Below are 23,266 nucleotides of genomic sequence, written 5' to 3'. Positions count from 1 at the left end.
ACCCGGAAGCGCTGGGCGCCGGCGGGGCGAGACGGCCCGACTTCCGGCGCCTGCTTCCGGCGGGGTCCGGCGACCTCCGCGGGGCCAGGCGGGTGGCGAGTCAGGGCCGCGGCGGCGGCGTCCACGCTGCGGCCGCGCTTGCTTGCAGCCCTCAGCCCCGCGCTCCGGCCCCGCGCCGCCATGGGCAAGAAGCACAAGAAGCACAAGACCGAGTGGCGCTCGTCCTACGAGGGTGAGGCGGCGGGCGCGCTTTGTGACGTCGGGCCGGCCGGCGGGCGGGGGGCGGGGTCCCAGGCGGGGGCCCCGGGCAAAGATCCCGGGCTCGCGGGCTCGGGCCCCGAGGGAGAATCCCCGGCTCGCCTGCGGGTGGGGGAGGGGGGGTCTCGGCGGGGGGAAGATTCCGGGGTGGCGGGAAGGTGTCCTGGGCGAGGATTCTGGGATCGCGGGCGGAGGTTCCGGGCCAGGGCGCCAGGGCTGTCGGGCGTCTGGTCCGGCTCCTGCATCTGTGTTGGCTTGTCTGGTCTTGGAGAAGTTCGTCCCTGTTTGTCACCCGCGTCCCGCCTGCGCGTTCCTGCAGCCTCGGTCCTGTGTCTGCTGCAGGACAGACGGGCGTGAGCGCAGGCCAGGAGCTTAGGGAAGGGGGCGGGGAGGGACCAGGCAGGCTCCTGGGCTCCCCTGCCTCCTTGTTCCTCGCCAGACAGAGCAGCTCGAACTATGTCCCTGAGGGTGATGCAGCACCAAGGGGGGCGGGACTGGCAACCCTGGGGTTTGCTTCCCCATCTTTCCCTGATGGTGTTGCCTTCTGGGGCCTGGGCGTCCTCTCTGTTCCCCCTGCACGTCGGGCCCCTGGTGCCACTACACACCCGAGCACACCCCGAAGCTGCGGTCTCTGCTTACAGATTATGCAGACAAGCCCTTGGAGAAGCCCCTGAAGCTGGTTCTCAAGGTTGGAGGAAGTGAAGTGACTGAGCTGTCGGGGTCTGGGCACGACTCCAGTTATTACGATGACAGGTCAGACCACGAGCGAGAGCGGCACAAGGAAAAGAAGAAGAAGAAGAAGAAGAAATCCGAGAAGGAGAAGCACCTTGACGACGAAGAAAGAAGGAAAAGAAAGGTAGAGCAGGGCGGCAGCTGGCCGGTGGAGGCCCCCAGCCCCCCGGAGGGCAGATCACAAGGGCCGTGGGGTCTTAGGAAAGGGCTGTCCTGTTTGTAGCCAAAGGCGCACGAGCCCAGGGGGTGGTCGTTGGGGGGGGGGGGGAGGGGGGATCTGAAGGAGAAGTGTCTCTGGAGGGAGGTTTGCCCGCTCGGCTTTGTGTTGCAGGAGGTTATTTAAGAGTGCTTGCCTTGCTGTCGCGCCCTGACTCTGCCTCACAGGAAGAGAAGAAGCGGAAACGGGAAAAGGAGCATGGCGACTCGGAGGGAGAGGCCGACGACTTTGATCCCGGCAAGAAGGTGGAGGTGGAGCCGCCCCCCGACAGGCCCGTGCGAGCGTGCCGGACACAGCCAGGCGAGTGGAAGGAATGTGTTTGGAGGCTCTCCTGGAGCGCGACAGCCCGTCTCTGTGACCCGGTGGTTGGCGTCGTGCTTTTCTGCCTCTCGGGGACGTGTGCGGGAAGGAGGGAACAGCGCTTTCTCTTCCAGGGCTCGACATGAAGCGTAGCTGGACCTGAGGTCTTAGTGTCAACTTGAACCCGTAGAGCAGGGTTCAGCCAACTGCCGCTCCTGTGCCCCCTCCCTTTGTTCTTTTTAAACTCACGAGCTCGTCACGGGGAGAAGGGAACTAGTGCTCAAATCGGTTGTTACTGAGGCTGTCAGGCACCACGAGGCCAGCCTCACCAGAGGAGAGAACACTCGGGGCTCTCTAATCTGTGAGTGGTCACTTTCCTCAGGGGCTTTCAAATGGTCAGGAGGTACTGAAGTGGAGGCGGTTTTCCTTCGAGCGTTTCTCTTCTTGACGTTGGGCTTCACTGCCTGTGATTCGGGAGGGAAGGAAGCGGGGTCGTGTGGCAGTCGTTGCCGAGGGTGTGGTTTTCTGGCAACAGCCGTCCCTGTGCAAGTCATTGCCACGGTGAACAGGTAGGACCCGGGGCCACGGGACACAGTGGGCAGGAGAGAAGGTCAGGCGTGAGACGGTTCGCTAGGTGAACGTGCTCACGAGGTGCGTACGGTCACCGGTCCCTGCCGGCTTGGTCTGATCAGCTGATTAAGGTCACGCGTGCAGTGCTTCCCTTCCGTGTACCCGAAGGGGTGATGTTCACACTCGCTCTGGTCACTGTCACTATCGGGACCCACTCGTGGTCTGCAGGCCTGTGTGCTTCAGCCCTGGAACCAGCTATTTCTCCGAGGAGCCCTGGTTCCTTAGTGCATTCAGATGCTGAGGTCTGGGGGCTGGGCGTGGCCGGCAGTGGTAAGAGCACTTGTGTTCTTATGGCTGAGGGAACAGAACCTAGGCTGCCACGTGTGCTTACTACGTTCACCAGAAACCACGGTTCCACACCGTGGGCCAAGAGATGTAGTTAGTGGCCGTCCTCACAAGGACCCCCGTGCGGTTGCATTCGTACCCGTTTTACAGAGGAGGAGCAGCAGAGGTGCGGCCAGAGGTTCTGGACTGCCAAGTAAAGTGATAGTCGGTGAAGCTCGGCCTCTGTGTCCTGGCCGTCTTCGTACCGTGTCTGGAATGTACAGGGCCCGGCCGTGACAGGGGACTCAAACAGACTGACAAGTGACAGCTCCCTGTTGTCGTCTGAAGGATCTTGGCACTTTCTAAGGGGTTTGGGGGACTGATGCTGTGGTGGATGCCCCTCCCACCCAGCTGAGTTTTTTGGGGCCAAGACCGGGTCTGGGTCATCCTCGTACCCAGTTCTTGTTGGAGCCTGAAACACTGAAACGTGCCGTGGAGTGGGAGCTCTCTGGTGACACAGTGTCAAGATGTTTTGACTCATCGTTATCCTGTACTCTTTAAATTGTCAGCCGAGAACGAGAGCACACCGATTCAGCAGTTACTAGAGCATTTTCTCCGCCAGCTCCAGAGGTAAACAGTTTCTCAAGAACTTGAGGTCGGGAACCTTCAGGGTGTCTTTCCTTGTGACGGGTTCTTCCCGCACCTCCCACACCCGTGAAGCAGACCCTTCGCCCTCCCTGGGTGACGCCCAGTCTAGTGGGGGGTGGGCCGGCGTGGGGAGAGCGCCGTGTGCCCGGTCCGTGCAGGGCAGGGGTGTTGGTGGGGGGCGGTCAGGACCTCCACGATGCAGATGTCATGGCTCCAGCCAGGAGGGTAATTTTGGAATTTTTAATCATCAGAAACATCTACGCTTCTACAGAGTGTAAATTTTATTTCTTATTTTAAGGAACAAAACTTGGTGAATTGTATCATGTTTTAACCGTGAAACGTTTTGTATCGTTTGGAAATCTACATTTAGGATTTTCCTGTTTAAGTAATGATGTTCTTGTTTTCAGAAAAGATCCTCATGGATTTTTTGCTTTTCCTGTCACGGATGCAATTGCTCCCGGATACTCCATGATAATAAAACATCCCATGGACTTTGGTACAATGAGAGACAAGATTGTAGCCAACGAATACAAATCAGTCACAGAATTTAAGGTAAACTAATTTCGGTTTCTGAAATAATTGTTGCGAAGCTCTTTGTGTGTTTATGTCCAGTGAGCACTCTGTCCGTATCAGCTGGTTTCTAGTTGGGAGTGTTCATGGGGGCCTGAGCCTTCGGGCCAAGGTCTTCCAAAGGTTGCATCAGGGAAATCGGTATCTTGTCTGGAAGCTGTAGAGACACGTGAGGTCAAGCAAAAGTGTGTCTGATTTGGTCTGACTCCAGGATGGGTATTTTTAGAATTACAGTTTTTCCTAGTTTTTTGTCTCATAGTAACTGTGAGTTTAATTTTTTTTTTAAACGATAAATTTCTATGACTCTCTAGCGTGTAGTTCTGAACTCTGTTTCTTGGTACAACTGCGAGGCAGGAATTGCTTGTTGGCTTTGATCCCAGGGGCAGATCAAGATGAGTGCTTGACGCTTTGGTAATGATGTCATGTAGGAAAAGGCATCGGGTTTCTTTCTTAGTTTCTATTCAATTTGGAAGGCTTAGCTCTATCCCTTTCATTTGCTGGTGACATGACTGAGCGTGTTTGCTGAGCCTCAGAGGCTGTGCCACGTGAAAGGGTACGGGGGCAGGCGGCCCTCAGTCCTCCACCTTCCTTGTCGGGCCCTGGTTTGCTCTGCTGCCCAGTGACGGTCCTGGATGTGAGCAGTGTCCCCCCTCTGCCTTGTCCTCAAGACTGCTACATCAGGGCCCACAGAGGAGGGGGACTTGAGGGCCACAGGCCCAGCCCTGGGGACCTTGGCCGTGGGGCCAGTGCTGGGGCTCGGTCGGGGTCTGGCTGGCTTCAGCTGTCCTTATGCGTCCTCATGGCCAGCACAGCGCACAGTGACAGGTGTGTGTGCGGTCTGTAATTTGGTTGGAGTGATGATATATTGAAACGTCCAATAGCTTGCTTTTAACGTAAGCTGTTCAGCAAGATTTCCCTTATCTTACAGAAAGCCTTTTTGCTGATGCTATTAGAGTAATTGGCGATAGACCAAGTTTTGAATTCTGTGGCAAAATCCCAGAGAGGCGACGTGAACGTGCTCAGCTCTCGGCTCGTTCCTCAGCTTTTCCTTAAAAGGACCTGGCTGTCACTTGTCGTTCCTACTTACATCTGATTTCTCTCAAAGCGGGGGAGCTGGAGATGGAAAGAGGGAGCCGCGATGTTCTTAGAACGCACACGTGTTGGGGCAGCTGGGAGGCTCCGTCGGTTAAGCGTCCAATTCTTGGTTTCGGCTTAGGTCATGATCTCGTGGTTCACGAGTTCAGGCCCCACGTCAGGCTCTGTGATGACAGCGTGGAGCCTGCTTGGGATTCTATCTCTCCCCTGCTCACACACACATTCTCTTTCTCAGAATAAAAAAACAGAAACAGAAGCCACGCGTGTCGCGCTCAGGAGGAAGCTCCAGGTTTGGCAGGCTTCTCACTGTAAGGTCTGAAACTTCTCTCAAAGAGTCGTTAAAAACCATTTGTTAAGCTGAAGAGCCTGGTTTAGTTGCTTGCCACTCAGTTTTAGCCTCTTGACAGGAATCCGGTTTTTGCCGGCATCTCAGTGGTTCAAACTCGACAGATTCTATTTTTTTCCCTTTCAGGCGGATTTCAAACTGATGTGTGATAACGCGATGACCTACAACAGACCAGACACTGTGTACTACAAGTTAGCTAAGAAGATCCTTCACGCAGGCTTTAAGATGATGAGCAAAGTAAGAAGCCCGCGGCGGCAAGGAGCCACAGAGACGAGAGTTCCCCTCTGTCTCGATGCCTACACAGAGCCCCACCCCCACTGACTGACATGCTTCCACCCGTCCATCACTGGCCGTGGTGCAGAGCCTCTGTACACATCCCAGGCCACCCTCCCCGCCAGGCGCGCGCTCTCTCTCTCTCTCTCTGCTCCTGCGCCAGCTGGAACGTCTCCTTTAGGGTTGGTGCAAAGTGCTGGATCTGTTGATCTAAGTGTGGGTGTCTGATGGATTGCAGCCAGCCTGTGATTTGTTTTACGTGGCTGCCTCACTGAGTCCAGACAGGACGTCTTGGCCGTCCGGAGTGGCTTCCCAGATCTGTCCCATGAGCCAGGTTGCATGCGTCACGCATCTAGGACCAGTGCCTTGTGCCTGACCGGCCTGTAGGTGAGGTGCGGGCCCCTGTGCCCTCTGGCCCGTCCCCCTCTGCCAGCCCCGAGTGCTCCCAGCCAGTCGGCCGCGCCTGTGGTGCTGACTCCCACCTGCACCTGCCGCGGTAGCGCCACGGGAGCCCGCTGTTAGGCCAGGCGAGGCTGCGGCCATCCCCATCCCACCCATCGCCATGGCGCCTCGGCTGTGAGGCAGAGGTAAAGGCCTGCTGCTCTGTCCTTTTTGATTCTAGGAGCGGCTGTTAGCTCTGAAGCGCAGCATGTCGTTTATGCAGGACATGGATTTTTCTCAGCAGGCAGCTCTTCTGGGCAACGAAGACACAGCTGTTGAGGAGCCCGTTCCTGAAGCGGCACCTGTACAAGTAGAAACTGCCAAGAAATCCAAAAGGCCGAGTAGAGAAGTTATCAGGTAACGGGAAATGCACCTCAGGATTGTGAGTGAGGGTGAGCCTGTGCTGGCGCCCGTGTCCGCGGAGTAGCTCGCGGACCCCCACCTGCTGGAAGGAGCCCGGTCCCCAGCGGCCGCGTGTGAGCTCTGGTCTCAGGTGTTTCCAGGCAGCTGGCCGGCAACCTGGGCCAGCCGGGCCTCGTCACGCTAATGGACCTGGGGGCACAAGGGCAGGACAGCCCCTGCCAGCCACACGCAGGCTCTGTTCCAGGTGTGACACTGCTGTTCCCATATGCGTGTTGCAGTGATTGTTGGCCCTTCACTCTGAAGAAGTTCCCTCATGTGCAGGAGGACACTTGATGGTGGCCTAGCTTGGCTGTCCCTGTGCGGGGGATGTAGCTGTGCTGTGTTAGGCAGGTGACACGCTTTGTGGGGGGGCTTCATTCTCCTCGTACCTGACTCCCCCAACTCCTGCAGCCGTCCACCCTGGGCCAGAGGCAGGGCCTTCTTGCAGGCTTGGGGTCCGCAGGCAGAGTTTGCTCCCGCAGCTCCTTGGATGGAGTCGGTCCATATGCTTCTGGAACCTTCCACAGGAGAGGCCACATCCCTTGGGCACTGCACCCAGTGACCCTTGGCTGTTCGAATAAAGCTCTGTGTGGGGTCTGAGCCCGCCTGCCGAAGGCTCGGGACGCCCCTTTTGCCTCACGACCTGTGCTCCCAGCTCACCCTTGTTTCTGGCGTCTCCACGCTCCACGGAGCTTTGCCTCTTTTTCCAACGGTGCCTCGAATGACATTGTGAGTAGTGAGGTTGCCGTCAGGTTGCTCTTAGATCAACTCAGGTGTGCAGCTGAGACACGAGACACCTCCAGCGGCCGTTTGGGGCTCCCTCGCTGTTCGTGGAGGCCCCGCATATTGCTGCAGTTACAGCCACGAGGACAGGGTCGAGGAGTGCTCCGTGCCCTTGCTCCCGGCCCGTGGTGACCTTGGGGAGCGGTAGGGACTGACCATGGTGAGGTGGGAGCAGCACGTGCCCCGGTGACGTGTGTGGTGTTCCTGCCTCGCAGCTGCACGTTTGAGCCGGAAGGAAATGCCTGCAGCCTGACTGACAGCACGGCAGAGGAGCACGTGCTGGCCTTGGTGGAGCACGCAGCTGACGAGGCTCGGGACAGGATCAGCCGGCTCCTCCCAGGGGGCAAGGTAGCGTCAGGGGTGTCTGGGCAGAGCTCGTGTCCTGCAGGCTCGCTTTGGGTCCCGTCACCGGCTCCATCTCGGGGGTGGGCGGGGGCCTCCAGGGGTGCCTCGCGGGCAGGAGCCTCCCAGAAGCGGTGTGTGATGCGGGGACGCTGCAGCAACCTAGCCCCGTAGTGGGGATGTTGCCCACCGGCGGATGGACGTCAGGCCTGCCACGCATCTGCGCTGCAGCCTCCCTCTTCTCCTGGTGTGCTTGCGTCTCTGTGTGCCTCTGCGGCACCCGTGGGTCCCATCTGACCCGGGCCTGGCCTGTGGGGGCCTCCCTGCTGTGCTTGGAGCACCCCCCTGCCGGGAGAGCAGACCGGCACCTCCGGTAGAAACGGTGTGGCTCTTGCATGCACTTCTAAAATTTTTTTTTTTTTTAATGTTTATTTTATTTTTGAGACAGAGAGAGACAGAGCATGAATGGGGGAGGGGCAGAGAGAGAGGGAGACACAGAATCGGAAGCAGGCTCCAGGCTCTGAGCCATCAGCCCAGAGCCCGACGTGGGGCTCGAACTCACGGACCGTGAGATCGTGACCTGAGCTGAAGTCGGAGGCTTAACCGACTGAGCCACCCAGGCGCCCCTGGTGTGCACTTTTAAACCCGCTAGTCACGGTAACGAGGACAGAGGCGATGTTAATCCCGACACGTTTACTTGACCTGGTGCATCCACAGTCTCGTCTGTGCATGTGGTCTGTGTGAAGAACTCTTAGAACTTCACATCCCTGTCTCAGACACGTGTTTTCAAAACGCGCGTGGAGTGTTTTGTCAAAGATTTTGAACAATGACGTTTTGCCTACGCCGGGTTACGTGAAGCATACGGAGATGAATCTTTTACTTACCTTAAGCTTCCCTGGTGGAAAGTTTGCGGTTCCCTGTGTAGCTGATGTTGATCTGCTGGACCCGCTGGTCTGCACGCCTGTAGTGCTTCAGCCCTGGAATGTCCCCGGCACTGGGCACGGCCCTCAGTGGCGCTGGGAAAGAGCCCTGCGGACTGTAGCTCGGTGAGGGAGGGCCGTGCTGAGCTGCGTGTATTCATCAGAGGCACGTGTCCACACCCAAACCCCCATTGCTCCCAGTGCTGGGCCTGTTTCCCTTTTCTCCCTTTTTGGGTTGTAATTCCACAGCAAGAAACCTGACTCCTGTTCCCCTTAGTGCATTCACGTGGTCAGTGCTCACGTGATCAGCACTTACATGGTCAGCGCTCACATGGTCAGTACATCCATAGTCAGCGCTCGCGTGGTCAGTGCTCACATGGTGAGTACTTACATGGTTAGTACTCCCACGCTCACCGCTCACGTGGTCAGCACTCACGTGGTCAGTATATGTGGTCGTCGCTCGTCAGTACTGACACGGTTAGCGCTCACGTGGTCAGTATTTATGTGGCCAGCACTCACGTGGTCAGCACTTACGTGGCCAGTATTTACGTGGTCAGTGCTCACGTGATCAGTACTGACACAGCACTCACATGGTCAGTGCTCACATGGTGAGTACTTGTATGGTTAGTACTCACACACCCAGCGCTCACATGGTCAGTACTTATGTGGCCAGTGCTCACATGGTCAGCAGTGACGGGTGTCCTGTCCTCCCCGCCCTGTATTCAGGCACTCAGGCCAAGGGTCCCCCTCTTCTCTTCCCCCACTCCCATGTGCAGGTGCCCCTCCTGGACCTTCCTGGGGGCCTTCAGAGGAAGAGGGCTTTTGTTCAGTGGATTTCTGTAAGCGGAACTAAGTCCCTTGTGTTAGAGATGGAGCCTCTAGTGCCCGTTGATACGGCATTTGGTGACCAGGGTCCTGTTCTGGGTCATTTGGCTCAGGTTCTGACATCCTGTAAGAGGGCAGTTTCTGGGGTAAGCTTCCTGTTTCCGTATCTCCTTTAGAAGGATCAGGAACTAGTCTTAATCCTTTCAGCACACATGGGTGTGAAGTCAAGTTTGGGGAGGTATGAGAGAGGTCTCTGTGGTCTTTTCCATGGGGAAACGAACTGCCCCATGACCTGTTGGGATTTGTGCACGTTAGGCCGTGCTCGTACGCCTTAGCTCTGTTGGCGTTGCGGCAGAGCACGTAAGGCCGGCCCTCAGGTGTGCTTCCTTGCAGATGGGCTATCTGAAGAAGGACAGTGACGGCAGCTTGCTCTACAGCGTGGTCAACACGGCCGAGCCGGATGCCGACGGTGCGTGGCCCCGAGCAGGGCTGGGGTTAGTCTCCACAGCGCCAGGGAGTTTCGGCTTCGTAGCCCGTTTGAGATCACGGTTGCCTGTGCAGAGCAGGCCCCAGTCGCACGGCATAGACGAATCCCATCCGGTGTTACTCCCCTGTCCTCCCCCTCCTGTGTATGATACGCAGCCTGCGTATGATACGTGGACAGGGGGCAGTCATCCAGTGGGGGCAGGGGTGCTGCTCAGACCTTTTTTGCCCCAGGGTCTAGCATAGGCAGCCAGTATAGAGCTGTGCTCCCACAGGGCTGCGGTTCTACAAGTCTTCATGGCCTGACTTCCAGATACCATCATGAGGATCGACTCACACCCTTGTCAGGGCTCCCCGGGAGGAGCCAGAGTGCACAACTCCGTCGCACTTGCGGAGCTTGGAAGGGGCCCAGACGTGGGCTTAGAGGGGATGCCCTGTGTGATCATCGTGTTGAGGACCTTGAGGGGGGCACAGATGCTGGATCTGCTCACCTGTGGGGAAGCCCTTATGTACTCCGTCTCTTTGAAAAGTATCTTGAGTTGATCAACTCGTAGCTTAGACAGAGTTAAGGTTTGAGAATTGTAGCGGCTACTTTTTTTTTTTTTAAGTGCGTATTTATTTTGAGAGAGAGAGAGAGAGAGAGAGAAAGAATCCCAAGCAGGCCCCAGGCAGTGCAGAGCCTGAGGCGGGGCTCGAACTCACAAACCGTGAGATCGACCTGAGCTGAAATCAAGAGTCGGATGTTTAACCGACTGAGCCACCCAGGCGCCTAAGAATTTTAGTGGTTTCTCTAAATTTGATTTTAGCTGGTCTTTCTAGAGAGCCCCCCGTGCCTTCCCCAAGTGCACTCTGTGAGCCACTGCGGGAGCTGGGAACTCCCCGAGCCACCTGTTCACAGCCCGGTCCCTTTGCAGAGGAGGAGACACACCCTGTGGACCTGAGCTCGCTCTCCAGCAAGCTGCTCCCCGGCTTTACCACACTGGGCTTCAAGGATGAGAGAAGGGGCAAAGGTGAGTGTGGGGTGGGCAGGTAGGGGCACGGGATGAGGGAAATCGCAGGAGAGGTGTGGACCCAGAGTCCTCCCGCCATCTTCCTGGCTCACCTGTTCTTAGTACTGTGTCCCGATTCTGGCTCTGAAACTAACAATGAGATTAAATTAAGGTCCTGTCGAGTGAGGGGAATAAACATTTCACCGGGCACGCTCCTCTTTGCCGTCCACTCGTACCGGTCTGTGGGTCTCAGCCCCGTGCCGACCGTGGGTAGGGGTGTATGCCCGGGTGTCTGCCGAATGATGGTGGGCAAGTGTGGGAGGTGGAAGGTTGGATGGGTGTGGCGGTGGAGGGAGGGAGGGGACTGGTGTGCTGGCCGCACTTGTGTGTGTGGCCGAGTGACCGAGTGACGTCTGTGGCTGGTTTGCTAGATTTGGAGCGTATCGGTGTGCAGCAGTTTTGTTCCCCGGGGGACAGCTGGTGGCGTCTGGGGACGTTGTGATGGTCACATCGTGGTGCTACTGGAGTCTAGTGGGGGGGAGGGGCACGTCTGAGACGCATTGCTCTTGAGCTCTGACGTCATTCACGTGGGGACGCCAGCCGTGATGCCCCCACAGCCCCTTGAGGGATCCAGCCTCGTCCTGTGGGCTCGGTTCCCAGCAGGTCCTGGGTCGGCACGAAGCCCTTCTACCAGCGCGCGCTCGCCTTGCATCGCGTAAACTGTCCTCTGCACCTGCTGCAGAGCCTGAAGTGCCGGTTTGGCCCGGAAGCTGCCACCGCTTCGGGTCACTGGGGAGCAGCGATGTCACAGGGAGGGGGCTGGGAGCGGGGGCGGGGGCGCCGCCCGCGGGACCGAGCGCGTCTCGTGCGGGCGTCACCGCACGTGTGTCTCACGTCTTGTGCTCTCCCTCTCCTACCCTCAGTCACTTTTCTCTCCAGCACCACCACCGCGCTTTCAATGCACAGCAATTCCGTGTTCGGCGACTTAAAGTCGGAGGAGATAGACCTGCTGTATTCCGCCTACGGGGATGAGACGGGTGTGCAGTGTGCGCTGAGGTGAGCAGAGTCGGCACGGTCTGGAAGGTTCTCGCTTGCCGTGCGGGAGGAGCCGTTTCCCTGGTGGGTGGTTGGCGGGAGACGGCCGACGGCAGCGGGTCTGCACGGCAGAGGTTTTCGAGTTCTTTTCCGTGAACCACTGGTTTGCCACGGGTTGGTCTTGAAGTTTGGGTAACTCAGCTGCGCCTTACAAAGGTGACGATCCGGGCTGTAGTTTAAAAAAGAATGTGTGTGTGCATGTAACCAACCACGTGTTTGGAGCTTGTTTCGTGATTTTGTTGGAACGTGGCTCGGTGGCCGTGTTCGTCTGCTGGGGCCACCAGAACCGTGCACCCCAGCCTGAGGGGCTGAAGTGACAGGCATTCGTCGTCTGGCGGGGCCGGAGGCTGGGAGTCCGAGACCCGGGCGTGGGCAGGGCTGCTTTCTCCTGGGGCCTCTGTGCTTCATGCGTAGACGGCCCTGGTCTCCCTGTGTCCTCACCTGCACGCGCGTCTCTAAGTCTGTGTCCCGGTCTCCGTTTCCTTCAGAGACACCAATCATAACGCGTTAGGGCCCCCTAAAGACTCCGCTCGACCTTCATCACCTTTGGGAGGCCACGTCTCCAAATAATACGTTCTGAGGTACCGGGGTTGGAGCTTCAGCAGAAGAATTTTGGGACACGCTTCAGTCCCCAACGGTGACTGGGACGTGGTACTAAAACCTCAGACGTGGTGCTGTGTTTCTGTGGAACTGCTGTGTTCTGTGCACCAATAGAAGTAGGTCACGCCTGTGGAATTTTAGGAATTCTCCAGGAGGAAAGGCAAGTTTGGCTAACTTCTAAGAAGTGGATCTTTCCGTATTAGATCTTTAATTCCAAACAGAACACGGGACGTATTTTAAAAATGAACAAAAGGAAATCAGCCCTTAATACAATTTTTAATGAGCCCAGAGAAGCAGAAGTGGAACACCAAGGAGGAAATCTGGTGAGCGAGGACAGTGTCACAAGTGGTGCCCCCCCCCCCCTTTTGCCCCACTGCCCGGTCACAGCCTTTAAGGGACGGCAGTCACCTTTGGTTCAGGGGGCACGGTGTTCCCAGACGGTGGGCGCCGGGCAGCGAGAAGCCCGACCGCGTGAGCAGCGCACGGCGGCCGCAGCCCACACTCCTCCCGGGCGTCCCCGCGTCACCTCGCCACGCGCTCTGTTCCAGACCACGCCACGAGTGTTCCGGTGTCCCTGCTCCCGTCACATGCTCATGGTGGTGGCGTCTCCTGAAACGCTCCCGGAGAGACTCGTGTGCCGTCACGGTCTCCCAGATCGGTGGCCCTCCTCGCTCCGTGTGACGGTCTGGCCTCTGGGGAGCCCTTCTGAGCCTTTGCCCCAGGGCTTAGAGGCCAGGACCCGGGCCTTTGTCCCCCGCCTCCTTTTACGGTGCCTTCCGCTCACTTCTTTTTTAGTTTGTAGTATTCACGGAGTCCGAAAACCAGGACGACACTCTAGGGTGCGGTGCCCGCGGAGTCTCGTTCCCGCACGAGCTCCCTCTCCCCGCTGCTGTGGAGCATCTCTCCTCGGTCTCCTTTCTTTAAGTCAGAACGGAAACAAAAACGAAAACAGCACCGGGTACGGCCGTGCCCCTCCCGCGGGAGCCCGCGTCTCCCCGTTGACCCCGAGCCGCGCTCTGGCGGTTGTGCGGGGCTACCTACCCGCGGCTTTGCTCGGTCGGTAGAGGACGGCGTCGCGGTCGGGTTTTCTCGGGATTTTCTTCGTAACGTGCTCTTCCTGGCGTGTCTCGTGCGGGGTGTGGTGTGCGGTGCGCGTGACGTGCGAGAGCCGCGCTCGTCAGCTCGCGTTCTCAGAAAGGCTTCCGGTCAGCAGACTGCGAGCGGTTCGGTCTGAGGCGAGACAGAAGTGATGCGTGGATTTGCAACTTGCGGGGTTGGCGCCCCCGATCCCTGCCGTTGTTCAAGAGTTCACCGTATGTGCCCGGACTCTCGTTAGCCTTGTCTTTTTTTAAGTGATCTTCTCGAGATGGTTTTTAAGTTTTAGCATCTGTTTTTTAAGATCTCTTTTGTTTGTTGTTGAGTTTATATTGAGGGAGAGCGCGTGTGCACGTGAATGGGGGAGGGGCGGGGGGAGGGGGGAGAACCCCAAGCAGCCTCCGCGCTCAGCTCAGAGCCTGATGTGCGTCTAGAACTCCCAAAGTGTGAGATCGCGACTCGAGCCCAAGTCGAGAGTAACGTGCTTGACGAGCCACCCGGGCGCCCCTTGAGTTGCTTTTCACCTTTCTGGATCGTGGGCCACCCTGAGTATCCGACGAAGACGGTTGCTGCCACCCCCCAGATTACACGTGGGAGGTTTGCGGCTCTCGGCGAGACCCTCTCGCGGAGGCGCGTCCGAGGAGCCGGGTCCACGGGGCAGGCCCCGCTCCTCGGGACCGCCGGCCCCGGGGGAGGCGCCTGGGAGACGAGAGCGTGCGGCGCGGGGCCTTCCGGCGGCATCATGCCCTCTCTCGGCCTTCCAGCCTGCAGGAGTTCGTGAAGGATGCTGGGAGCTACAGCAAGAAGATGGTGGACGACCTCCTGGACCAGATCACCGGCGGGGACCACTCGCGGATGCTGTTCCAGCTGAGGCAGGTGGGCGTGCACGTGCCACGTTTGTGGGGCCGCGCCTGTGGAAAGAGCCTGTCCGGATGGACACCGTCCTAGGGAATCGCTGGCTCGTCTCCCCTCATTCATTTTTTAAGTTTTGACTTCAGGCAGTCAGTTTTCTTTCAGAGGAACTGAAAAGTTTAAGAAGTCCCGCTTGCCACCCCCCCTTCCCAACCCCCCCCCCCCCCCCCGCCGTCTCTGGGGCTCTGTGACTTTATACCCAGATCACTGTCGTGTGCCGTCCATTCCCTTTGCTCTGAAGACTCTTTTTGGCTATTTCTTCGAGTGTAGACTTGCTGACGGGGAATTTACTCAGCTTTTTTTTGGTCTGAAGGAAGTTATTTTATCTGTATTTATGGAATTCCTCTTCCCTGGGTCTGGAATCGTGGAATCCTAGGCTGCTTTTCTCCTATTTTGAGAGACCCCTGACCACACCGTTTCTGAAGCGTCGCCGTCGTAGGCGTCTGTGTCTTCTGTCGCGCGTCTTCTTGGCAAAGCGCACGCGTCGGCCGACGGGCTTCGAGTGGGCTTTTCCTTTTCTCAAGGTTGTAGGAAAAGACAAGAAGAGGTCTGTGCTATACAGACCTCCGTTCCAGGAGGCCTCAGATACTCGCTCCTTTGTCCTTTGCAGGAAATGGACTGTTTGCTGCTCTACATGCTTCTAAAGTCTAATGTTTGTAACTGATTTTCAGTAATTCGTCTCTGATGTGTTTCAGCGTTCTTTTCTCTGTGTTTATCCTGCTTAACGTTCGTCGGGCTCCTCAGGCCCGTCATTTAGAAGATTTTCATCCGTCGTCTTTTCAGATGTCGTGTCTGCCCCCGCCCCACACTCGTCACTTCTCTGGGACTCTGACACGCGGCTGGCATCCTGGCCTGTCCCGAGTGCCGGTAATGCTCAGCTCCTTTCTCAGTCTCTTGTCCCTCCCTCAGGGGTGAATGCTGTCTGTTGCCGTGGCTTCAAGTTGAGTGATCTGTTTTTGTGCCGCAGCCACGTTTGCTGTTAAGCTCAGCCAGTGAAGGTTTCCTTTGAGACGCCGTGTTGTAGGTCTAGGCTCTGTTTTCTTCCTTCTTAGGCCTTCCCTTCCACGTTATGTTCATGCTTTCCTTTTAAATTTTTGGACCTATTTCTCGTATCTCCCACAGCTGCTTTGAAAGTCCTCATCCACCAATTCTGTCATCTCTGCCATTCCTGGATTTGCCTTTTGGTCGATTTTCCTCTGCTTACTGCCCACAGTTTGCTGCTTTATTGTTTGATTGGACCCCGGGCGTTACATTGTCGAGTCTCTGCTGTCTGGACTGGCTATTACTGCCGCCAGCAGTCATGAGTGACTGGCGGAAATATGACTGTGGTTAGTCTGAATTAGATATGATGAGAATGTGAGCTGCGGACCAGGATTTTAGAGACTGTTACGAAAAAAGAAACGTAGAACTATTTCATTATTTTATCTGGATCTCACGTTAAAATAAAAAATGTTTTCAATACGTTGGGTTAAGTGAAACGCGTCACCGTCGACTACGTGTTAAGATTAATCTTAAGCAGGCTACTGGGAGGTTAGGTAGGCATGTGCTCGCGTTACATTACTGCTGGGCGAGGCTGGCCTGGGTTTTACTGTGTTCTTTTGAGAACGTTGATGTTCGTTTTGGCAGAGTTCTTAGGAGTCATCTGATTTCTTGGGATTTGTTTTTAATTTGGTAGGGTGGGTTTCAGCGGCCTTTATGTTGGGTGAGTTTGGCCCTGATCCTAAGGAATGGCCTTTCAGGGTCTCTCCTGGGGGCCCAGGTTTCAGTGAGGTCTTGGCTGGGTGGAGTTTGGTTGTGTCTCCTCACGTGTACCTGGCCCCATGGTGTTCGTCTGTGTGTGCACAGGTCAGTGTGCTCCGGGTTCAGCCCTCCCGGACTTGTGGAGCTCCTGCTGTGAGCTGTATCCTCCTCTCCAGACTTTGCCACTCTCCAGTTCCGTGTGGCCGCTGTGCCCCCGCTCCCCCTCTCTGCACCGTGGTCTCAAAGTTTTCCTCCTGGTGCCGCCCCTGGGCACAGTGTGTGAGGCTGTGTCTTTACAGGGCAGGAACTCCTGAGATGTCCTGGCCACTTGGTTTCCTTTCTAGATTCCAGCGGGGTCACTTTTCCGAAAGTGAGCTTGCGTTACAGGAGTCACGTAATTCCCAACATGCTGTGACGTCAGGTGACGTTTGATGCTAAAACGTGTACGTTAGCAGAGGCGTGCGTATGCGTGTGGAACCGGACGTCACGAGAGCGGAGAAGTTAATTTTCTACTAAAACTTATAAAAACCTTAGCACGGGTGAGTCTCCAGAACGTTGTCCCAAACAAAAGATCTCAGATGCAAAAGCGTGCGAGCTGAGTGACTGTTTTGAAGGTGAAGGTCCTGCCAGATTGCAGGACGGTGGCTCAGTAGCATTTAGGCTTGTGATCGCCACACGTGGTCACGTGTGGCTGGGCGTCCCGTACAGAATGTAGTCACACAGTAGCTGTCTTGGGTGACTCTGGGTCCCGCGCAGGCTGTGGTCATGCAGTAGTGGTCAAGTGTAAGCCTCTTGTGGACACTGCAGCCCGAGGGGAAGATGCGTGGCCCCACGGTGCAGCCCATCGGGGGGCAGGGGACCCTCCTCACCTAGCAGGTGGTTTCCTGAGCTGCCCCTGAGACGCGGGTACAACGTCAGACGTTTACCTTCTGTTTGAAGCCGTCCAGGGCTGCGGAAACGCATCGGGTGCCCTTCACCTCCGTCCCTCCCAGGGTGCCATCAGGGCACTCGGCCTCCCAGGGTCTTGGCCGGGCCTGCATGAATCGGGCCCTCTGTGGGGAGTTGGCTGTCTGTCTGACGCTGCACCAGCTCTGATTCACGGGTGGTGTGGATACCGCGAGGACAACCCCAGCAAGACTGAATGGGCTGCTTTAATTTACGTCCGTGTACACGATATGAGCGAATCATTCTGTATAAAACCGTTTCGAAAACTGGCTTCTCCCGTTTTGATTTGCAGAGGAGAAATGTTCCCGTGAAGCCTCCAGAGGAAGCGAAGGTGAGTTGCACGGACGTGTAAGTGAAAACCTGATGATTAGCGTTCCTGCGGGGAACGGTCGTGTTCAGCCTGTGAAATGGGGTCATTGAGAAGAGGGTCACGTGTTGTTTTCTTGGGAAACTGGTTAAGTGGTAGTCTCCCTGCCCCTGAGTTTTAGTGACAGGGGTGAGGGGCAGGAAGCCACGGCACTTCTCTTCCAGTCCAGGCACGGGAGCCGCAGAGCAGTGGTTGTGCGGGGGCCCTGTCTTCTCACGTGGCAAGTGTGCACGGCCGGCCGGTGGGGAAGCAGGCGCTGGACCGGAGGGGAGCCACGGGGCACTCTAGCCTCTGGGGTGCTCCCTCGGCTATGTGTGGGGCCTCGGCCCTGTGAGGTCTCTAGGGAGATCTGCGTGTCTGCTCTTTGGCTGGTGTGAGAAGTCGTGAGTAAACCAGCTGTCTTCAAGTCGCTTTTATGAGTTCCAAGTTGCAGGCGAATCTGTAACAACTTGGAAAACCGCAGCTGTGGGATGATTGCCCCAGCCACGTAGGGAGAAGGGCCCCGTGCTGGGCCCTGGGTAGGATCATGAGTAGCACTGAGCCTCGGTCTCTGGTTGCAAAGCAGAGCGCTAACAGTGGGGTCGTCGTAGGACTCTCGGTGGCACTCTCCCCTGAGATCTGGCTACCGCTGTACTCCATAAACACGAGCTCAGCCCCGGCCGGCGTGTCGATGGCCCAGAGTGATCACTGTAACATTTCCTCTTGAGAGAGATTTATCAGAGCACAGAGCAAAGTGGCTTTTCTGAAAGTCAAGTGAAAGAAGCAAATTCACAGATCACCCAGACGAGACAGACCGATGGCAAGGGTTCACGCCCAGATAGGATGACAGGAGAGGGCTCAGACCCAGAGGGGATAGGCCGATGGGAGAGGGTTCATACCAGAGGGCGGGGCCCGACAGGAGAGGGCTCACACCCACAGGGGACAGGCCGGTGGGAGAGGGCTCACACCAGAGGGCACGACCTGACGGGAGAGGGCTCACAGGCCCTGTGCCCCTTGCCTGGTTAGCAGGGTCTCATCTTCCTCCTTCGCCAGGTCCCTGTGTGTGGCCGGATGTAGGTGGGTGCCTGTCCCTACTCTCTGGGCTGGAGGGGACCCTGTGTGAGCCTTCGAGCTGCAGGGCGGGCTGAGGGTGTTCGAGGGCACGTGACGTGCACCTGCGCAACCAGGTCCACAGGCTCTGAGCGTCTGCTGCAATGTGGACCTTTAGTTGAACTATTTGGTGAAGAAACGGTCCCTCCAGGCTGTGTGTCGGGAAGGGCGTGGTCATCAGACAGTAACTTATCCCACAGTGACTTAGGGTCCGGTCTCCAAAGTGAGGGTGGGATTTGGTAGGATTTGGAGGCCTTAGGGTCTTACTTATAGTACATTTCCCTTAAAGCACCAGAGGTGGCTCTCAATGTTCATTTTAAAAAGGGCCATACGTTAGCTGTTACCTCCTAACGTTTACGAGCCACAGGCCGCTGTGGAAGGTTTGCGTGGTGGGAGCGTCTCGGGGAACGCTGGGCTGTTTCCTTACAGTGCAGAGAGGGCTAGGAGGGCGTGGGGCGGCCACAGAAGGAGAGAGAACACGCTTGGCTTGGAATCTGCCGTGTTTTTACGTGTAGTCTCTGCAAGGTAGCCGTGAACCCCTCAGGTCCCCTGTGTCCCCCTGTGCCGCCGCCCCCCTCCCCCCCCCGTTGCAGGGACCTGTTTATCCCCGAGAGCCAGCGGCCTTTGGCTGTGGGGTTTGGTCTCGGCAGTGGCAGCCGCCTTTGGGAGCGCCCCTGGTGGTCGTGGCTGCAGCGAGGACCAGACGCAGCGTGGTCTTCCCGCTCCCTGGGTGTGGACGTGGCGGAGCCGGCCTGTCCTGGGGGCGGGGGGGGGGGGGGGCGGCGCTGCCGCTCCTGTGAGTTCAACAGCTGGTGTTAACTGCCCGCTCAGTGACCTCTTTCCTTTTCTGGTCGGTACCTACCTGTCTCCTGCAGGCTGGGGACTCGCTGGGCGACAGCAACTCCGTCCTGGACTTCATGTCGACAAAGTCCTACTCGGACGCCTCCCTGGACATCTCCATGCTCGGCTCTCTAGGTAGGTCGTGCCGGGCGTGCTCACATCCTCAGGCTCCGCTGGAAGAGGATGCTGTGTTCTCATCCCCGGTGCCGAGTCAGTCTGTGAGGTGGTCCCCGGGGCATGAGGCTGGCCTGTCCCCTTTCTAGGAATATGGCCACTGTGCTCGGGGTCCCTCCCTGATGGCCCTGGAGGGGGCTTGCTCAGGTCTCCTTTTTGACGTCAGGGTCCCTCGAGCCTGTCAGTAGTGTAGGGACGAGCTGCCTGCCTCGTGGCCTGCCATCGATGTGTCTGCGCGCACGTACCCACCAGGCTGTGCCCTCGTCGGCAGCTGAGCCCGACCCTGCCACGTGAGATGCCCTCTGCGGTCCGCATGGCACCCAGGGTTTTGGAATCTCTTTGGCCGTCCGGCTCCCTGTTGACTCGAGGCTCTCGGGGTGCATTCTCCTCCCGTCCTTTCCTTTGGGCCGACCTGACCATTACCACGGGGCTTCTCGCGGACGGTGGCCTCCCTCATTGCGTGTGGCCATGCCCGTGGTGCTTCCGGCCTCAAGGGGTGGAGGCCAGACGTGCTGCTAAACATCCCAAGGCACAGGGAGCGGCCCCCCAAGAATGACCCGGCCCCGGAGGCGACCGCGGCCGGGGGTGAGAAATCCTGCCTGCGTCAGAAGTGGTTTCTATCGGCGGCTCGGAGCGCATGAGGCCGGCTCTCGCTTTGTCATCAGCCCCGCGGTCTCTGCCTTGGGTTAGGCTGTTTGTACTTAGCGTGGTAACCCAGGCCTGATTGAGATCTGCTGTCTTGCTCCTTGTCTGTTATTTTCCCAATTGTTTGGGGGTCCCACGCCTACCGCTGGGTTAGGTGGTTCCCTAGGAGTCTTGGGACTCGTGGCTCTGGTTTGATACAGCAAAGGGGGACAGATCGGGACCCACAGAGGGAAGGGGTGCATGGGGTGAGTCTGGGGGAGACCAGGCAGCACTTCAGAGCCGCCCATGGGGTCCCACGGACACGCCTGACTCCCAGCATCGAGTTGGGCCAGTGCAGGCACTGTCTCCCTGGCACATCTGCGAATTCCAGGCTCCTGGAAGGAGAGCAGGTATTCAGTGGAAACCACATCAGTTGCATGGACAGTCGAGGTCCGGGGAGCCCCTCTGTCACTCGGGTGGTGGCGACCCTCCCGGGATCCAAGTTCACCAGCCAAGGGCCAACTTGGTCTTCTGGGCTTGCGGTCGGAGGCTGCTGTGTTAACGTTAGCCTCGCCAACTCTTCTTTTCCTCTGTGTTTAAGGTTTTTTCCTCATTACTGGTTTTTGGTAGTTTGAGTGTAAGGTGCCTTGATTTGCTTTTGTTTGGATTTATCCGTTGGGTTATGTTCGACCTGTGGACTCGGGGGAACCTCTGGACTCGGGGGTCTGTGGATTTTCAGCTGGGCTCCCGATTCTGCCATTTGTTGCCGAGTGTCTTTGCTTCGTGTCTGGCCGTCTGTTCCGCCGCGGCTGACCTGCTGTTGTCCTTCCCAGCGTGGGGTGGCGGGTGGCCGCAGACGCGGCTCTTTTCCTGTGCCGGAGCCCAATTCGGCTTTTCCAGACTCTCCCCTTCTCCCCTCACCACCCTCTTCCTCTGCTTTTTGAGGAGCGAGTGCCTAGTCGTGAATTTAAGGCCCCTCTTGTTCACAACTTTCCTCCCGTGTTTGGTGGGGCTGTTTCCTTGCCCTCTGCCCACCCGGTAGTGGTTTCTCATGGGCCAGACTGCAGTTACGCCCTTGGGTGCTGGTTAGCTCGCGTGCCTCGATGCTGCGCTTGGTCACGTTCTGACGGGCCATTACCGATGTGTAGGCGTCGGACCCTGTCCAGGTGTGGCTGTGAGGTGCTCTAAGGGCGGCCCCGAGCCACATTTAGTGTAGGGAGGGACAGCATCCCGCCGGTGGACCGCACCCTTCTTCAGGCTTGGGCCACCGGTTGTCGGAGACACGTGAGTTCTTAAACTGCCTGGAGGGGTCGTATGCTCCCACGCACGCAGGGCCCCTCCTGGCCCAGACCCGGGAGCTCTCCCGGCAGCCCACTGCCCGGGGCCCCCTGCCCCCGCTCTGGCGTGTTCTCCGTCCTGGCGTCTGTGGGCCTCCGTTGCACATGCTGTCCTGCTTCCTGCGTGTTTACACCAGAGGGCAAGCCCTCTTCGTGAATGGCTCAGATCTGACGTGGCACCCGCCCTCCAAGCTTGCCTGTCCTCTCCCCCCCCCCACCCCAGCTTTCCGCACGGTGGGTGTTGTCCCAAGTGTTCATAGCGGCGAGGGAGAGACTGGGGGTGCGGCCCAGGCGTCTGGGTGTCTGACGGCCCCGTGTCTGTGCAGGGAAAGTGAGGAAGGAGCCTGACGCAGACGACAGCCACCTGAACCTGGATGAGACGGCGAAGCTCCTGCAGGACCTGCACGAGGCACAGGCAGAGCGCGGGGGCTCCCGGCCATCCTCCAACCTCAGCTCCCTGTCCAACACCTCCCCCTCCGATAGGGACCAGCACCACCTGGGTAAGGTGGCCCCCGGGACCGTGCGGGCTGCTCCCTCTGCAGGGTGTCCCTACCCCGGGGGCGCTGAGACCGCCCTAGTCGGGCAGCTGCCCGGGGTGGAAACGTGTGAGTGGAAGTCACTTGGCGTTAGGAATCGTGGGGAGTGGCCGTGAGACGTGGTCGGCCCTGCGTCAGGAGGAGCCCCAGCTGGCTACACCCCAGGGCCCTTGGAAGGGGCAGAACGAGCCTCAGACGCTGAGTTCAACTCGGGGAACGTTTGTTTCTTTCTGCCATTCCCGTGTTTAGTCCTAACACAGAGTGTCAAGGAGTGTGTCGATCCTCCGGGGCCCTGAGGGGAGAGCAGGTGGCCTGGGGCCTTCTGTGTTTACTGAGACAGAGCGGTCAGGTGTGTGGGCCCCATCGGGATTTCAGTCCCACCAGGAAGGGAACCAAACGCTTCCTGCTCCTTGAATTTACTCCCTTACTTGCCCATGCTGCTGTCGTAGTTCCCAGATAGAAGGTTGGGCTCGCGGAGTTCGTCTTGACGTTGTGGGCTCAGGGGTGCTCGTCCGCGGTGGAGGTTTGGCTGAATAACAAGCGGGCTCTGTGGCTGAGTTGTGGTTTCACTAACCGCCGTCACTAGGACACGTTTTCGGCCCGGTGTGAACCGTGACGTGTGTGTGGATCTGCTGTGTGAACACCTGTCTTTCCCACAATTGCAGGAAGTCCTTCTCGCCTCAGCGTCGGGGAGCAGCCAGAGGTGACCCACGACCCATACGAATTTCTTCAGTCTCCAGAACCTGCAGCCTCTGCAAAGAGCTAGCCTTGTAGATAGACTTCCGTTAGTTTTTTATTTTTTTATTTGTGTGTACAGAGTTTTTGTCGTGAGACAGAGACTTTCGTTTTGTCCCCTCTGGCGTGCGGGAAGCAGCCCCGGGAGGTGGGGAGGTGTCTCTGGCATCATGTCAGCCACACGCGGATCCCGTGTTTCTGTGGGTAGCCCCGTGAATGCTGGACAGCGGACAGCACACATACAGGTGTGTGACTGGGTGGGGTCGAGCCGTTGTGCTTTGTCTCTTGAGCTTTGAGGGGTCTGTAAAGCTCCTCCCTGTGGCTGGCCGGGACACGCCGTCCTGCCCCAGCATCCTTCCCGAGCACCCCTTGGGAGGCAAGAGATGCCCACGTTGGGGGTCCTGTGTGCCGTTTGCCCTGCCCGCCCTCCCCGCCGTCCCCACATTCCCGAAGCAGGTCGTGGCGGGGCCGCACCCTCCTGGCCTGGGACAGGCTCTGTGCTGGGCGGGGCCTGCCTTCTGCTGGAAGCTGACACTGCCCCCTGGCGACAGTGGTGTGCTGTGTCCGTAGACTTTTTTAATCTGGATGTGTTTACTGGATGCCTGTTTACATTTGCAAAACGTAGAAATCTCAATAAAATACAGAGCGATTGCATGTAA

General features: G+C 57.9%; 1 protein-coding gene across 8 annotated transcripts; it reads left to right on the top strand.

Annotated features, from left to right (window-relative positions):
- Positions 1-41: 41 nt before the first annotated feature.
- BRD9 (bromodomain containing 9) lies at positions 42-23,266 on the top strand. Of its 8 annotated transcripts, none has more exons than XM_086675134.1 (17): positions 43-232; positions 900-1,114; positions 1,375-1,507; positions 2,971-3,031; positions 3,457-3,601; positions 5,187-5,297; positions 6,019-6,131; positions 7,175-7,307; positions 9,440-9,515; positions 10,444-10,539; positions 11,442-11,574; positions 14,073-14,184; positions 15,004-15,087; positions 17,198-17,236; positions 19,237-19,336; positions 21,663-21,836; positions 22,538-23,266. In XM_086675134.1, exons 1-17 carry the CDS (start codon positions 181-183, stop codon positions 22,636-22,638), a joined length of 1,878 nt encoding a protein of 625 aa, XP_086531260.1. In that variant the 5' UTR covers positions 43-180; the 3' UTR covers positions 22,639-23,266. The 8 variants fall into 8 exon arrangements, with proteins under 8 accessions (XP_086531289.1, XP_086531260.1, XP_086531249.1 ...); XM_086675123.1 differs by having other exon boundaries at positions 6,016-6,131; XM_086675119.1 differs by having other exon boundaries at positions 5,998-6,131.

The sequence above is a fragment of the Puma concolor genome, chromosome A1, assembly GCF_028749965.1.
Source record: "Puma concolor isolate L17-30 chromosome A1, mPumCon1.1.hap2, whole genome shotgun sequence".
Lineage (NCBI taxonomy): Eukaryota > Metazoa > Chordata > Mammalia > Carnivora > Felidae > Puma > Puma concolor.
This window is presented reverse-complemented; position numbering and strand designations above follow the sequence as displayed.

Bases quoted from the DNA above. Each gene is read 5' to 3' on its own strand.
- BRD9 (XM_086675112.1), top strand. From the start codon at position 181: ATGGGCAAGAAGCACAAGAAGCACAAGACCGAGTGGCGCTCGTCCTAC. The intron at 1,115-1,374 runs GTAGAGCAGGGC...TCTGCCTCACAG, and splicing joins AAGAAAGAAGGAAAAGAAAG to GAAGAGAAGAAGCGGAAACG. The intron at 14,185-15,003 runs GTGGGCGTGCAC...TCGTCTTTTCAG, and splicing joins TGCTGTTCCAGCTGAGGCAG to ATGTCGTGTCTGCCCCCGCC.